The 17,245-nt window shown below is 40.1% G+C and overlaps 1 protein-coding gene and 1 long non-coding RNA gene across 7 annotated transcripts in view; one reads left to right on the forward strand and one right to left on the reverse strand.

The window, feature by feature from the left end:
• ARHGAP6 (Rho GTPase activating protein 6) overlaps window positions 1-17,245 on the reverse strand; it is a 337,142-nt gene that overhangs the window by 104,039 nt on the left and 215,858 nt on the right. The window contains exon 1 of one of the 6 annotated variants that reach the window (XM_013298630.3): window positions 7,918-8,017. The exons of the other annotated variants lie outside the window; for them this stretch is intronic. Within the exon in view, the coding sequence (XP_013154084.2) occupies window positions 7,918-8,013 (96 nt within the window). The 5' untranslated portion in view covers window positions 8,014-8,017. Of the gene's footprint in view, window positions 1-7,917; window positions 8,018-17,245 lie in introns of those variants that run through there. 6 annotated transcript variants of the gene reach the window in all.
• On the forward strand, window positions 8,163-16,781 carry LOC129784308 (uncharacterized). Its single transcript, XR_008746857.1, has 3 exons — window positions 8,163-9,255; window positions 14,946-15,145; window positions 15,269-16,781. It is a non-coding gene; the product is annotated as an uncharacterized LOC129784308 (long non-coding RNA).

Below are 17,245 nucleotides of genomic sequence, written 5' to 3' on the forward strand. Positions count from 1 at the left end.
ACAGTGTAACCTCTCTGCTAGCCACGAGATATGGAGCCCCCTGCACAAAGCCTTGCTCCTTCGGTAAAGGAGCCAGTTAGGAAGGGGCCACACTCACCAGCATCCGCCTAGGAGAAGCCATGGGCATGGTCTGCCCCTCTGCATGTCTCGGAGCCTTCCCAGCTTGTCAGCACTTGCACTGACACCTTGAGCATCACCTCCCTGACTGCTTGCTCAGCTCCCTCCCTCTTCTGCCTGCTGAGGGTTTAGCATCTCCCTTTGATGTTAGGCTCAGCCTTGGGCAGGGTAGCCTGCACGGAGCCAGCCAGGAGACATCTCTCCCAGTTGATGCTGTTACACTCACTGCTGTGGAGCCGGGTCCAACAGCCTGCACATACTCTCACTGCTTTTGCTTTTTTTGGTTGTTCTGTTTTAAATCTAACGACCTTTATAGTCTGCAGTTTAAATCTGTGCACTTACAGATGCATTAGCACTAAACTACAGCACAGAAACCCCGTCACACCTACAGTTTTATACACCTCTCCAGAGGAATCACGCAAACTTGATATCTGAGTAAAATCAGTATAAACTGAATCAATTTCCCTTCTACCTTACAAAATGCAGTGGTGCCTCAGGTGACTTCATGCACTTATCTTACAGAAAGACAAGTGCTAATATATGCTTCAAAACGTTGGAGAAAAAAGCCATCCTATCACAAAGAGGTGAATCTGAGCCAGGTCAGCTTCCCTTTGAAAGACACAGAATTTTGCCTGCTACATGTAATGTTAACGGGCAATTTTGCATATGAAGCTTCCTATCTTTAACAGCTGAGCACCTGTTTTCATTGAAGAACCACAGAGAACCATTTGCTGGAAAACACGGACCCATTCTGTTCCATTTTCCAAATGACAGTTTTCTGTCTTTAAAAATGCTGAAGATGACAACAGGAGTGCTGCTTTTTAACAATAAATACTAAAATCAATTGCATTACAGGGCTTCTGTTCAACTCCTTTGGTCTGTAATACTGCCACTATGAAGGCAGAAAAGTCTTTGGTTTAATGCTACTTTGAAAATACTTCATAGTAGCTATTTCCAGCCATTCAGCAAGAATTCACTTTCAAGACAACTGTGAATAAATTCATGTCATTTTTCATCAGGGGGGTATGGGGGTGTGTGGAGAAAAGTAAAAATAAAGAAAGAATAGTGCTTTTCCTTTATGTTTCATAGGACAAAAATGCATGTGTAATATCCATGCCCAAGAGGTTTTTAAGTAGCACTAGCTTGGGTTACTAAATTAAACTTGGTGAGATCTCTCTGAATATCCTCATATATTTTTGTCTCAACCTTCCTACATTTTTCACTGGTGCCAGTAAAAAGACCAATTAGTCTGACGAACTGCAAGTAACTTCCTTTTGCTTTCAGATTATACCAACATTTCTTCAGGTGAGAAACTTCAATTTATCTAAATAAAAGTCTGAAGTGGCTGACTAAATGAGACACTAAAATATTCCAATCGCTCTATAAATCTAAAAGTGTAGTTCTTGCAACCATTTACAAATGTGTGCTGCATGCCTACAGCTTCCGTCAGTGTCAGCACACTCCAGCCCAAGAATCAGAAGCCAAAGAATTCTATCAAAAAGCAACAGCATAGCCAGTTTGGGGAAAAAAAAAATCAAATAAATACCTGCACGTTCACCCATGCTAGAGCATAATCCACAGTATTAAGTGGGAGGCTTATCTGAAACATAGTTAAATACAGCTGAAAGGAGATAACATTACCTTCAAAGGAATGGGAGGTTCACTGTGTTTGTAATCACTCCCTGACCATCACATTATCTCAACAAATTTCTGCCTATTTCAAAACCACATAAGCACAAAAATGTTAGCATTTTCTACTACATATACCTCTTCATGTCACAGGTGCCCTTATCAGTTTCCTAGGAAATCAAGTATCTTCACCTACACACTAACAATTCAGTGGTGCTGAAAGATTTCCATTTTGCATGACTTAAAGAGCAAAAACAATGCACATTGATAAAGTACAAGAAGTTCCGTTGGCATCCCTCTATGAACACAGTGCTATTTGGTAGTCATGGGATGCTGGAAGAGGGCAGTCAGATGCAGGAGAAGGGATGAGAGCCAGCCTGGAAGAAGTCCAGAGAGAATTGAAAAATAACTCCAAGTAGCTGAGTCAATGAATGACATGAAAACAAGAAAGGAGATGGGCAGCAGTTGGAATAGCACAGAGAATCAGGAGTGCAACATGCTTTCATCTCTCTCATCTTAAGAAGCAGGTTTGCATTACTATGGGAAAGATGGCAAGATGTAAAGGAGAATTTTGCAGCAGGGTGACCCCTAAAGGAGCCTGAACAAGTGAGAGTAAAAGAGATTTGGAGATGGGGTTGTGTCACTGGGGCAAGTGAATGAGTTAGAGAAAGAAAAACAATAAGCCATCTCAATGTCTGGGGAAGGATGAAAGAGGAAAGAGAGAGCTGTAGGAAGAAAAGAACAAAAAGGATGCTACGGGGAGGAAGACACTTCTGCCACAGATTTCAAAAGCTGCAGAATTCTCTTTGAATAAATACTGGTCACTACACACAAATATCTGAAAAGAAATTTGTCTGTCAGTCTTTCCTTTACTTCAAATACTTATTATCTCTCTCATCTCAAATGAATCCACAAAATGGCAAGAAGGTAGTAACTAGTCCTCTACCGAGTTTAAAAATGCATAAAATTGGTAGCAAATGTTTATTACTTTCTCATCCGTGCAAAAAAATGTGCATGCTTCATGCACTGCTTCTCAGCAACTCAAGAGCAGTGAACTTATTCCAGTTAAATACCTCAGTGTCATTCACTTGAAAACTGGTTCTTAGTTCAGTCATAATTTTTAGTAAGCGCACAGTGTAAAATTGTCATGAATTGTACCAAAGGTAACTTTTTTTTTTTTTCTTTTTTAACTGCAAAACAAAACACGGGATTCAAATCTACAAACCTAGGGGCTCTGGTTATGACTTGTTAATGCTCAAAATACTAGCAAGGACATCTGCAACATAAATCTTACTTCTAAAGAACTAGGTAAACATATCTGGTTCATGAAAACAAGGCTTTTAAGAGTGGTGTAAAAATTGTGAAACCTGATATTTAAGATTTCATAATCGTTCACAATTTATGATTCATTTTATAAAGACACTTAATGGTTTAATACCTAGTCTTTAATTAAATCAGTAACTCTTAACTCAGAATTAATTAATTTTGGTCTTACATAGAGAACCCAAGGGGGAGGCAAAGTGCTACAAAACTGACCCTTTGCAGCCTAAGACTTTCAGCAAGATTTCAAAAAACCAAGCATTAGCCACATTCTTTTTCCTTGAAATTCAGCTGGAAAATGCCCCCAAATTTCGCTAGTAAAACTGAATCCACCATTAAATTTAAATATGTAACCTTAAATTTGTGAATGAAAGCGCAGATTAAGTCACTTTTTTATATCTTAAAGTGACTGTCTGTATGCTCTGGGATGTGATAGGTGGTTTCTGCTCTGGTATCATTCCTCCCAGAAGTTAGCAGCCACCTGGGAGAGAATTATAAGGGTTAAATTCTCTCCCTGGACAGCAGTTATTAGAGCACATCTATGCCAGGGCTGGTTCTGCAACACTGCTGCAGGGAGGACCAGCAGAACTCACCTCCTGCCACAAGTCTGCATCATCTCCATTTGTTCTACAATACATCATCATTCCCACATTAAAAAATAACTCCATGGTAACCAAAGAGAGTTTTTAAAACTTTGCAAAAAATAATCACAGTGGAGAGGAAGGGAGAGGATGAAAAGAAAGAGATGAAGAAGCCTTGGCCCACTGACATCCACATCTAACAAAATTTCTTCAGGCAGAACAAGGAATGCGTTTGTCCCTTGAAAAGTATAATTTTCAGAGATACTTGAATCCTTCCTTTCTGGTATGTAAATAATTTCTTCTCTGCTGTCTCCCTAAAGATCACGTAGTCTCACAAATGTGGCTGAGCTGGGCAAACGAAGAGCCATTTCTCAGCTGAACTCATAAATTACTTATTGTTTTAATATACTGGAAAATTGGCAGGAAGCGGGGGAAGGTACGTCAGTTACACAAGACTTTATACCATCACTTATCCTTGCCTTCCATTAAAAAAACGTTAGTTGCTGTAGCAACTGTCAAACCACACTCCAGTTCCTCTTCCTCCAAGATACAGAACTTCTCCAAAACACTCACATACAACACAGTCCTCCCCCATCCAAAGGGCAGGCTTCTGGCACTTTCGCATTGTTTAAAAAGAAAGAGGCTCTCTAAGGAGCTGACAAATCCTTTGCAGGGCTTTTGCTCCAAGGTATGCTTCCATAAAGATAATTACCTGAAATCCTTAAAATCTTATTTTCCACCCCCCAGCTCTACCTCCTCCCCCCCCCTTCTTTTTACATCTTTCTCTGCGTTATAGAGAACATTACTCCATGCAGCTTATTTCATCACCACATCTTCCAACTTTAAGAAAAATGCCTACACATCTGTCAAATGTCATTCCCTCCCTCATTCCTTTCCTCATGGGAAAGGCACATGCAATGGGGACAACATCACATAACACACGTTGCAACGTCTCTAGGTCAGGAAAGGCAAAGGCAAAGACAGGTCTCCTACCCAACACCTAAAGAGACAACCCCTCTCCACAACCACTGCTCTCAGCCATTCCTAGGAGATCCCTGCTCTGCCACCAAGGAGAACAAGCCTTCTCTCAAGTGGCTGAAATTCTCCTCCACTGGACAGATCTGAATAGGCTACAAGCAAAAGAAGAGGAAACATTAGCATAAAGAGGGCCCTTGAGAAAGGTCTGTCAGAAACAAGACAAATCATACATGACTGAAGAAGATCTCACGAGAAAGCAAAAACATATTCCTCCCCTTTGTGCAGCATGCCGATAGCAATGATAGGGACAGATCCCTGGGAAGCCCTTACATGTTCAAGGACACTACCCAGGGCAGGATGTTTGTACAGTAAATGAGAGGTCCTACGCACCTTCTTACCACTCTCAATCCCCAGCAGCACCATTCTGTTTCTAAAATACTTTCATGCCTAAATGGTTTTTGGTTTCAGAACTTAGTAATGCAAAAAAATCTGTTCTCATACCTAATGGGATGATTATTTCTAACTGCTGTTTAGAAAGGAGAACATTGTAGTATTGCACAGATCGTATTCAGGAATATATAGAAATTCTACTCTTCCAAAAGAAGTTCAGACTTGGATAAGCTTGCCTTTTCCTATCACAGCAGTTTTATCATACTTTTCCTGTGAAGTGTCTTGCAAACTGGGGGATTAATGGTACCATAGAAAATTATTCTTGTTTTTTCTTGAAAGGTCTGAGCCACTTCGCCCTGCAGTTCATTTCTTCATGCCACAAGCATCACCTTCGTTCCTTTCTACTAACCCACTTGTTTCTCTGACAAGGCAAAAACGAACTGAAAGTGCTGCCTACAGCAGCAGAAAGCACTTTGGCAACTATGGGAGGACGGGTTAGCGTGTGTGTCCATACAGAATTAATTGCAAAGTAATATGCACAAGCATACCCTGAAACTCGCCTTCCATGAGCGTTTACAGTGGAAACAGCTGCATACTGGCCCAGCTACATAGCATAAACAAGGTCACTTGACTCCTGGGAGCAGTGAAACACAACCATCAGCTTGAACTGCAACACTGAACCAATCTGTTCCCCAGCTTAACAGCAATCTCTCCCTGCAACCAACTGAGGAGGGCTGAGGGACTCGCTCCCAGCTCTGCCCACCAAAAGCAGTAACTGCAATTAAGTAGTGGCAGCTGATCTTCCTAACAAAAAATCCCAAACCAGCAGACTGATTTTTTTTTTTTTTCCCCCTGCATTTATGAGATGGTTAGACTGTTCCCATACCCTAGTTCTTCTTCTGGTCTCTCTCTTTTGCATCTTGCGTCTGAGCAGATGCTCTAAGCAACTTTGTTCTCCTGTGCTTGTTCCTCCTTTCACACTTCTACTGATATTGCCTCTCTTTCACCACATCCCTTATCCCTGCGGTATCCCACACACCTGCACAAGGCCTCAGGCTACCATGCTAATGCACGCTCCCGAAGGAAGTGCAAGATACCATTTGCTTTTTACTACCCCATCTGTAGACCTTCTGCACAGAATGAAGAAACACACAGCAGCTCAAGGCCACCTTGAGACGTTTTGAATGACTTAAGGCTGAAACAAAGAACTCCAGAGCCATAAACAGGGGCTGCTGTAACTTGCACTAAGGTTTCTAAACCAGAACAGTAAGATTTACATCTAAAAAAGGTACAACAGAGTAAGGCCTCATTAACTACGGTGTACTTAACTATGAAGCAAAGCAAGCAATTCCATCACATTAATTCACCAGCTAAGATCAGTCAGGAATCTCACCAAGGATCTTCATCCTAAACATGAAAAATATCCACGCTGTTAGGAAGCCACACAGAGGCACACTGTCACAGGTGTGGACAGACTGGACTGAGAAATCACTGACCCTGGAAAATTTGTTGTCACTTTACAGCTGGCAAATCAGTTGAGCCAGCCATTATTTAACATCTGTGCTTCACTCTTCAGTCAATTCAAGTCACCTCAGTGATCTACATTAAAGGAGAAATGGAAGGAGTCACACTAAGCACTGTGGTGGTTTGTCTACAACAGCCATAAAGCACAGGTCATACAGCTGTAGGCAGATACTAAACTGCTCCAGCAGAATGTGCAAACATGCACCTTCTGTACCGGAATGTTATATGGGTTATTATCTCCTGAATCCCTTCTGCCTTCGTACTCCCCTTCCATAGCCATTTGTCTGTGACTCATATCACATGCGTTTGGGAGAAATTACTTTCAGAGTGCTGCTCACTGACTACTTGCACACACATCCAATTTTCAGCTCTGGGAGAAGCTTACGTGTGCTGCACACTCACAAGACACACGGCCACAAACTGCAAATTATGCATGCTACGTAGACAGAGACAGTTCATCATAATTTGCCTAAAACCAAGGACTACAGGAAGACACGTTCTCCTTGCCACTGCCATACAAAATGGCAAAGGTCTTTGCTCATCAGTGATCAACACCTCCTGCTGATTATTAAGGCTCCATCTCAGAAGTGAGATATTGTATATGGTACGAGCATTTGGATGTTACTTAACCTGCCCTGAGTGACAACTCTTGCAGCAGTTTATACCTCTAGCTCATGCCTAGACAGTGATGAATGCATTGGGGATGCCAGCACATTAAAAAAAGTGACACACAGCTGGTGTTACAGCCATTCTAACTTTTTTATTATTATTACCCTTATACAAAATTGTACAGATTACACAAACCTCTTCAAATGTAGCATTTTAAACATGATAGCCAGCTGTGAGGACCAGACATTGAGCAAAAGGCTTCTTAATATTCCCTTAAATACTTCCTCTATAGTCTACAGCTTTATGTTTCATGTTACACTGAGCTGTATCACCCATTTTTGCTGGTCCAACAGTATTTTCTGTTGTAAACTTATCTCAATTTCAGTACCATACCTATTTAACCTGAATTCTTTTGTTTTAGAATAATGATAACATTCAAAAAGTAGCTTTGCTTCATCAAATACTAGAGTATTTTACTAACAGGTATTGTGAAGGGACACATGTTCAAGCCAAGTTTTACCCACATATAAAAAAGGTGACGCTTTAAAAACAGCAATTGTAAAATGTGGAAGAGGAACTAATTTGCCTACAGAACTAGATTTTTAAATACTTTAAAGGTTTTTATAACTTCAGATTTTTAATTTGCGAGACATTAACTCAGTCCACCTGTAAATAATGAAGTGAACCTTTTCTTATAAAACAGGCAAATATTTGATAACATTTCCTTCTGAGTTCTGCTTTAGCTACAAATGAAAAAAAGACCTCTTACCCCACATATCCCACTGCTGGAGCTGATTACTAGAAACTCAGCTGCTTTCGGATGAAAAAAAAAACCAGGGACTAAGAGAGAGAGAAAGAAGTTCATACCCATTTCCTGAGACAGGAAGCTTGAGTGCACATGGGTTGATGTGGGGGGGGAGGGAAAGGCGCCCCTCAAATGCCTGAACCTAGTAGCTTGGCTACTTCTGAATACAGACCAGGATACAACAAGTTCCTCCTCCCAAAAAAAGCGTGATGAGTCATACAGTATAGCACTATAAACTTTTAGGCTTTTTTTTTTTTTTTTTTTTTTTTTTACATTTCTAAGCAAAGTTTTACAGAACTAAATAGGAGAAAACAGCTTTACGATAGGGCAAGGAAATGTAAGAAAGTTTAAACTAAGACATTTTCTCATAGAACCACCTGTGGTGGTAACAAAAAAGCAAGGAAAGTCAATTTCTTGAGAAAGAAGGATTTATTTTCCCTTTGTTTCTTTTTTCAGGTTTTCATTCTCTCCATTTATATCAGGTGCTACCTGTTCCTTAAAGGTGATGCACTGCAACTGCACAAATGGCTTCTATGCCATCTCCTTCAAAGGTAGCTTGTAGAAGAAACAAACAAAAGAACTCCCCCTACCTGCTTAAAAAAAAATATAGTAAAGAACATAATTTCAATCCAAAGAAAGAATTTTTGGAGTTGCAAGTACAGTAGCATGCATATGAGGTCTGACAGACACCCTCTTGCGGATATCAACCACCATTAAAATATAGAAGCATTTGTCAGGAACTTCCAGAATTAAAATCAAAAAATATGAAATAAAAACCTGTATTTCAAAGTGCAGTATAATCACATTTTAATAACAAAGTCAACATTATGATGGAGGAAACCACTATGAGACTGCGACATCTTAAACATTTATTGAAGAACTAAAGAACAGTAATGGTGAAATAAGTCAATTCTTCCTCTTTAGAGGAAGGAATCCAGCTCTGAGCTATGGTTAGGATGTAACTATAATATCAGTTCCCAAAATAACAGTCTTAATCAACAAAGAATTTCCCCAGTCAAATTTAATTTTGTACTATGAAAAGACAGAAGGCTAACTATCGCTTCCGTTGTACCATGACATCTACGTACAGATCTGCACATAAGAGCAGGGAAGCTCACGCTACAACAGCTTGGATGCAGCCTGCCCAAACACTTGCCTGGATTACTTGCCCTTTTTTATTTTCCTGCAGGTCTGTCTCCTGAAGGCTTCACAGTCCCTACCCAGGCAGACAGCTGGAAGGACATCTCTTTCATGGAAGTGCCAGCTCCCTCCCCATCAAGTCTGCACCACACATCTACTCAGGTAAGTGCACGGGAGCGCCTTGACCACTGGGTCATAAAGTAAGGGCTGTCTCAGCATCCATCTCATCCTACAGCTAGGCATGCTCCCGCTCCAGAACCAAGATGCGGGTTCCCCCACTAAATTGCTAGATATCTACTCATGGAGAAATGCCTTTGCTACTGTGATGGAACCACTGGTCATGCAACAGAAAACTCTATGACAAGGCTTGGAAAAGACAAAAGATCAGGCACAACCGAGTTACAGAGTCTCAGTCTGGTGGTTAATAGCTTGACAGTTATGAGAAGAAAGGGCAGAGAGTGGACAGTAGTCTTGGAAGAGGAGGAGGAATGGTCTTAAAGACATCTCTGAACCAAGTTTGACTCAAAATACATTTCACAAAAAGGAAAATACAGCTTAAAAAAAGGGGGAGGGGAAACCCCCTCACTATCTTTTAGAGAACTTGGCTATCAGAATGTTACTCAGTAATTAACACTGCTACCTGGTTATCTGAATGCAGAATCTGACCAGTGCAGAAAATATCCTCCAGTTAAGCAGTGTGGGCAATTAGAAATGAACAACTGACAAGCATTCTTGAGATAGTCAAGTATGATTAGCATTTTTTCAACATGAAAGGAGAAAGGAAGGTGAAGCAGCACCATCACTATACTAACACATAATTAATATCAAGCTGTGATGTCAAGATGTGGACTCATTCATATATGCACTCAAAAAAATGTAACATATTCCGAGCTTTGTCCTGGGAAGAAATCTTCCATATTTGAGAGGGTAAATGACTTCATCAAATGCCCTTACTAAGCATGATTCCAGCTGTCTTAAATTCACTGTGGAACTAGATATGCTACAGAAGTTCTGCCTTTCCTTAAAGACAGCCTCAGAAGGAATATATTGTAAATAAAATTCAATAGAAACTTAGCACTCAGATGCATGTATATTCCTCTGTTTTGCCACCCCCAAGATAAAAATCAGAGAGATAGCTGCTTGTGAGAAATAAGCAACAAGCCTATTTCCAGAAATAACAGTATTTTAAAACCTTAAGCAAAACTGCTATTTCAGTTGCTTGCCCATTAACAAGTCAGCCCAAACTGACATTGAATTAACTCACAGTTAACATATAACATATTAGGTTTTGTGAAACTATCTCTACATATATATATATATATAAATAAATATTTTTAAATATTTTTTGCCCAGTCATTCCCTGTTCCCCTTTGGATTCTTAGCTGCTGTTAGCATCCACTGCTCTTTCATGTTTCAACTGCTATTAAAGTTAACATTTGAATTACTGTTATGGATCAGGTCATTACAAGTAGGTTGTCCAAATGCTTAACTAGCAGTAGTAATAATAACACTCTGTTACAAGGAATAAAATTTTAGAGCATTTTTCACATCTCGATGGAGACCTGCCATGAGTTTCTTTGTACAACACAGTAAGCTCAGCAGCCATGAAGCAGGTGAGTTCAGAGTCACGCCAGCTTAGCGTTATACTTGAGCTGAATTTCCCATCTAAATACGACCAGTTCTGTCAGACAGAGATACCAGCAGAGACAGGGAGCAGAGTCTGCTCTGTCTGTAAACACACCACCAGAGCAGGAACAAGAAAAGCAGCAGCAGCTGGACACAGCTGATCAGATGGGAAAGCATCTTTACCAGCCAACATGACAGGCAAAGCTTAGGGGGACAAGGAACGTTTTACTTATTTTTTCCCCAGCCCACATCGTGTACCATTGCTTCCCCATTCTATTCAGAACCGGATGGTTACTGTCATTTTAGTCAGATTTTCCATGCTAGCACAAAAATCAACTCCAAGAAGTTTCTGAGTACCCAGAACGCAGGAATCCACAACTTCCAACCCCAGTTAGCTTTGACAAGGCAACCCTACATACACCCTACAATAGGGTGACATTGGTGAGAAGAGTTGTCTCTTACTGTACCAGATTGTCTAAAGAAGCTATGGTATTTCATAAGCAACCTTTCATAAGGCTGAAGGTATGAACATACAAATACTCTCATAACAAATCTAGAATGCTCCGAAACACTTCTCTGGGGAGAGAAAAGAAAGAAAGGAGGGGGGAAAAAAAAAAAAAGGAAAAAAAAAAAAAAAGGATCACATGTCAACAGTAGGGAAAAGCATCTTCAGAAGAAAGAGAAGCAGTGACAAGATTTTCAGCGGTAACAGGAAAGAACAGCCAAGAGGGAAATGGTGAGAAGCACAGCAGCATCCTTCCAGCCATGTTTCAGAGCTACTGGGCAGACACACTGATGCCTGCTGAGTTTTCTACCTATCCCACCATCCATCTCTAACATGAAAGGTCTCACCTAAAGGGTCAGGAAGACAGCAGAGCAAACAAGCTATGCCTATAAGAGAAATGATCAAACACTGCAATAATCAATAATAATAATTCCAATAACCAATTATCAGAAATTTAAACTTTAAATTACTCTGCTGCCCATTCACATTTTATCTTTGTGACATGTATAAGCAAAACGCCACATGAAAATTTACTTTGGTGGTCGGCCTTCTAGACATTAAACTACATGCAAGATAGTTTTATAAATGCATAGCTCTTGAAGAGATGTGTTCTTAGAACAGTTCTAGAAAAATGGTCCATAAAACATTTACCTGGGCTCAGCACACGGGCAAATTCACAAATAAGACATGTTAACTCCTTCTTCCTGATGACCAATAACCAGAAGAGGAAAAAGAAGAGATTCTTTTTAGAAGAACAGTCTAGACAGTTCAAAAATAGCTTCTGTGCCCTTGCCAGGTGCAAGGGAAACTGGAAAAGTAGGAACTGTGTCATTTTGGGTGTCATTTTGACTATATTTTTCATCCACCCTCAATGTTCGGGATTTCAGCAAGGAGATCGTACCCATGCAGCTCCCAAAGAAGGCCACCTCACCCCAAGGCTTAACTGAGAAGTACCACTGTCAGGTTTCCAGGTGGTCTTCATACAGTGCAAAATCCTGAACATTAGTATTTGTGACGCAAAGTGGCAAGAAGTTTCAGAAGCTCAGATGTCTTCAGGGCTTTAGCTCATCCTTTCCCTTGTTTGTTCCAATAAAAAATTCTTTTTGCTTGTTTGCTTACTTACGACACATGCTCAACCTGGGGAAAGAGTTAAAGGCAGTAAGGGAAATCACATTCTGTCTTCACTTTTCAGAAAAAATGGCAACGAAGAATTGTTTATTCTTTCAAGTTGATGTGCATGTTCTGCGCACCCAGGACAACATTCCTTTGGTGGAGATGCAGAGTTAGAGAACATCAATCTAAGTTAAATAATATAAAAAATATAAACACATACAGCACTGTTTTGAGACATACTAGATAATGCTTTCATTTAGCCTGGTTTTGCATTTTTGATGTTTTGTTTTTTTTTCAGTGCGTGGGAGATATATTATCTCATGTTTTAATGGATGTGATCATTTTATCCCTGCGGCCAAGTTTAGAGATTCTTGCAGGTTCTGTTCCCACATTTGAGGACTCTACATTTCCCTCAAGACCCTGGGTCAGCAGGAATCTGTAAAACTCCACTGTGCCAGTGAGCCTTCACAAACCTGAAGTGACTGAAAATAGAGAGCATCAGGACAGCAAGGGCCACTGCAGGAAGATTTATCACGCAACGATAGGGGATGTAAAAGACGTCAGTTCTCTAAGCAGAGTGCTAATGCCACATACACACATTGTGTCACATAATAAAGGTTGCAGCCATCAGATCAGATCATAGCTAGACCAATTTGAATTTATAATACTGAATTATAAATTACTACATGCTTAACATGACCAAACTTCTTCAAGTTTTTAAAAACTAACTCCGCTCTGCTCTTACTAACAGCTATAAATATGCCATTAGAATGTTGTTACTGTAGAGAAACAAAAGATGAATTGCTTTTTGTCTTCTCTTCCCAAAGTTTTAAGTTATGATACTGTAGATATGAAGACAGATCTGCAAGTCAAAACTGCTAAAGTTACCAAGCTGCTAAAGTCTGAACTGCAGTAACCTAGATCTACTGGATGCTTCTGTCACAGCCAACATGCTGTTTAACTCCTCTCCCGGTCATCCAGCATGTTGTGTATTTGCCAAGTAGCTAAATGGTGAACAGAAAACAAAAAGAGATTATGCCTGAAAATACTAGTGCAATTAAAAACAAAGAGAGTTTTTTACAGGGTAGGTTTTTGGTTTGGTTTGTGACTATTTTTTTTTCCCTCCCCTAAGCTGATGGTATACATTAGCTCTAACTTCTTCCCAAGGCACACCACCACAGCCACTGTCAATCTCTGGCCTCGATTTCCTGCAGCACACATGCAAGTCGCTGAACTCAAAAGCATTACAAGTGGGAAATAAGTGCTGGATGGAGTTCAGATCTGATGATACCAACTACAATTAAATGTTTGGCAATTTAACAAATGACAGCAACTACATAAACACATTAAGAAATACCTTACAATGCACATGCACCGAGGGACATTTTCTGAAACTATAAATACCCACTTTCTTGTAATTCACACTCTCCAAAGAGTTACAGTTAATGGTTCCTATACAGCACTGCACATACAAACCAGATGAATGAAGTGCTGCAGCCAAAGGTGATCTCCACCCCCCCACCGCCTCTGAAGCAACCATGCATTACATACACTGCTGAACTGTTCAGAATGTTTGCGACGCTGCTGAGAAGGAAAGCAGAACAGTATGCTCAGTGAGTCTTCCTCTTTCTACTATACCCATTTTAAGAGCATAAGGAAATGAGAGTGCCTTTGCTTAGTTCAAAGAAGCTAGTGTCTTACTCTGTGTGATGAAATTCAAGCAGGAAGCAAAAGGAAAGGAAAAAACAGAAAATTATTGAACTGGAAAAAGTATTCCCCTTTCTCAGAAGAACACCTAACTTTACTTAAAGACTACAGCTGCCTGAGTTTTGCTCTAACAAGCACAAAAAGTTATCCAAATGCAGTATTTACACTTCAAAACAATAAGCAAACGTGGCTTATTGGCCTAATACCTCAATCTGCTTGGCCTAGGGAGTAGAAATAACTCTATTATTTTCTAAACTGACAACAAACTATGCATGGAACTTCATTTTTAAAATGCAAATTATCTCAAGTATAGATTGAATCCTAACTTTGATCTAAGCTATCACACCACTGTATCTATTTAAATTGTTACGTTATATAAGGAAACTCAATGCAGCAGAATTTGCACCAAGCAGGTTTATAGAAATAACCTGAGGTAATAAAACAGGGTAATGCTGAAGGGACTAAAGAAAACCTTTCCAAGTCAATAAAATCTTATACCAGACTTGCAACCTATCCCAGAAGCATCAGACATCCTTGAAAAGCTGATATTCATCATCCAAACCTTAGGCTGCAGAGAAACACTGTGTGTAAAATTAAACATCCTGGTGTCACACTGGCAAAGAAGACAAAAAAGATAAAAAACATGTTTTGACCCAGCAATCTTTCCAATGATCCTGACCAGGTATTTATTCAGCCAAGCACATAATCTAAGCATCCTCAACACTACTGCTGCACTTTTGTTGGTATTTACCAGAGAAATTGCATTTTGACACCTAGTACATAGGTTTGTAACAGATGATCTATTCTGTTTCAGAGATCAACATTCCGTAGTGAGTATTACTGCTCAAAGATAAAAAATAATGATTTGCAACCACGTTCAACTCAATCCTCTTCCTGCCAGGTGTGAGACTGCAGCAAGTCAGCTGTGATGACATCTGTCAGATAGACCTGAGGTTTGCAGCCAGACGAAGCAACCCCCACCCACAATACAGTGCTCAGAATGGCACTTCAAAGCCTAAGAGAAGCTTCTGATAATTTGGAGGATACACTCAGAATCAGATGCCTCTGGCAATTCAGCATCAAAACCAAAAAGCAGATGAGGTATTGAAGTGCTTCTGTTCCTGTAACAGGAATAGCAAGAATTACTATGAACACTCATCATGTGCATGGTTCCTTGCATTTCTAGGTCTTCATGTCAGTACTTATGATTTTCTATTTTTTCAGTCAGATCTGAGAGTTCCTGAAGCACCGCTCACTTCTAAAATGCATGAATAGGCTTCCCTGGAAATAGCACTCAGCTGGAAAAGAACAAGTCATAAAAGTAAAAACTGCACCAGGGAATAAGAGAAAGATATCAGTCGCCTTTACATCCTGAATTTATGACGCACTTTGTTATCATGAAGATGAGTGTAGTGTAAGAAGTCTTGGTGGGCAGAATAAAAAGAAGCCAATTTTGACAGCCTGGTTTTCCTTTTATTCTTTCATTCCACCATCTTCCCTACCTCTTGGTCATTCCTTCCTATCATCGATACCTTTAATCCATATTCCACTGTCCACATCACCTTACAGAATCACGAACACTGTGGCCGCCCTGATGTTGCATTACCCTGTAGATACAAAGCAGTTCAGTTTTACATATAGCCAGCCTGGAGTGGTAGAAGACACAGGTCATCCAAAAAGCCCAGACATTTCCAGAAAAACTTTGCTAACAGCCAGTCATCGCTCCCTGAGAAGGATGTGTTAATTAAGACACAAGTATGCTTTTGCAACTTCTTTAAAATATCACCTCAAGAGCTCCTTGAGTTTTCATGAGGAACGGAGTCTCTTCCTGCTTTTTTCAACAAGATTCAAATCTGTTGCCTTCAGGTAAGGTTCTTTACAGCCAAGGGCATAACATTTCCTCATATTGTTACTGATGCTCTAGTTAACGGGTGTAGCATTTGCCCTGGAAATAGAATAGGAACTCACGGATTATATTATCCTGATTAGGTCCTCCGCCACCACCACCACTTGTTTGAAGACTATCCCAGTTAAGGCCTAACACACAGTTTGCCGTTCATGCCTACTAGGGGCTACATTAACAGCAGCAGATTTGCAAGTAAGTAAATGCATCACAATTCTATACTGTCACACCTTTTGGCTGATGGACACTTTCCCATTTCGCAGTGAACCTGGTGAACTGCAGTGAATCTTCTGTGGTTTTAAGCCCAACCCGTGATTACACAGAAATCTCAATTTTGCATTTTATTTTGCCTCTTAAAGCAGAGTTTGAGCCTGCAGAGTTGTGCAGAGAACTTTAGAAATATGTGGTTGTTCAGAAAACAAAAATCAAAAGAGTAAGCTCATATTTTTTAAATCTATCTCTGTATTTTTCAATCCATCTCACAATTACTGGATGCTCCAGATTGGACAGTCCAGCTGTAGAGGAATGAATTTTACAGAAATTCAGAACAAAGAGGCATGGCAAACTACAAGAAGGATTGTAAATACATGCATAGCTTCCTCTCTGTCAAAGTGTGGTCTGTGCTACACTCATTTGCAGACCTTTTGATTTAACAGGCAGCTGGAAAATCAGGCTTTTCTAGGGACTGTTAGCTGTGGAATTAATTCACTGTTGGTCATTTGTGAATCGTGTAGATATGGTCTCAAATACTGAGGGAGGAAGCAACTGAAGCACTTCTGTTATTTTTATAGAGTTTGAATGGGAGACTTCTAGTGTACTACATCTGAAAATGGATATACATATTGGATTAGTTTTGCCACGAAAATTACACTACATCTAAAAGTAAGAAAGCACACATTACGTATCTTTCTAACATACAGGAAGAAATACGCATCACTGCAGCACTGATACTTGGGGGAAAAAAGTCCCCAAAAACCAGCCACCACAAGAAATTACGCATTTCATTATCAGACTGTGGGTCTGCATACATTTATGCCCAAACATATCCTTATCCATGCTACACTAAATAAGGGATATCAGGAAAAGAAGTTACAAGTCGCTGCAATACTGGAATCCAGTCTACTTCACAGAATTCACATTATTTTCACTGAAGTGAAAATAAGTACAGGGAACTGAGATAATCTCAGTACTCTACAGACCATTACAAAAAGAAACAAATAATAAAGAGCTAAAGGGTTAAATCCTGTCTCTCTGGTTCCACGCCCATTTATACCTGCCAAGCACTGCTGACTGCAGGA

Source organism: Falco peregrinus, chromosome 4, assembly GCF_023634155.1.
Source record: "Falco peregrinus isolate bFalPer1 chromosome 4, bFalPer1.pri, whole genome shotgun sequence".
In the NCBI taxonomy this organism is placed as follows: Eukaryota; Metazoa; Chordata; class Aves; order Falconiformes; family Falconidae; genus Falco; species Falco peregrinus.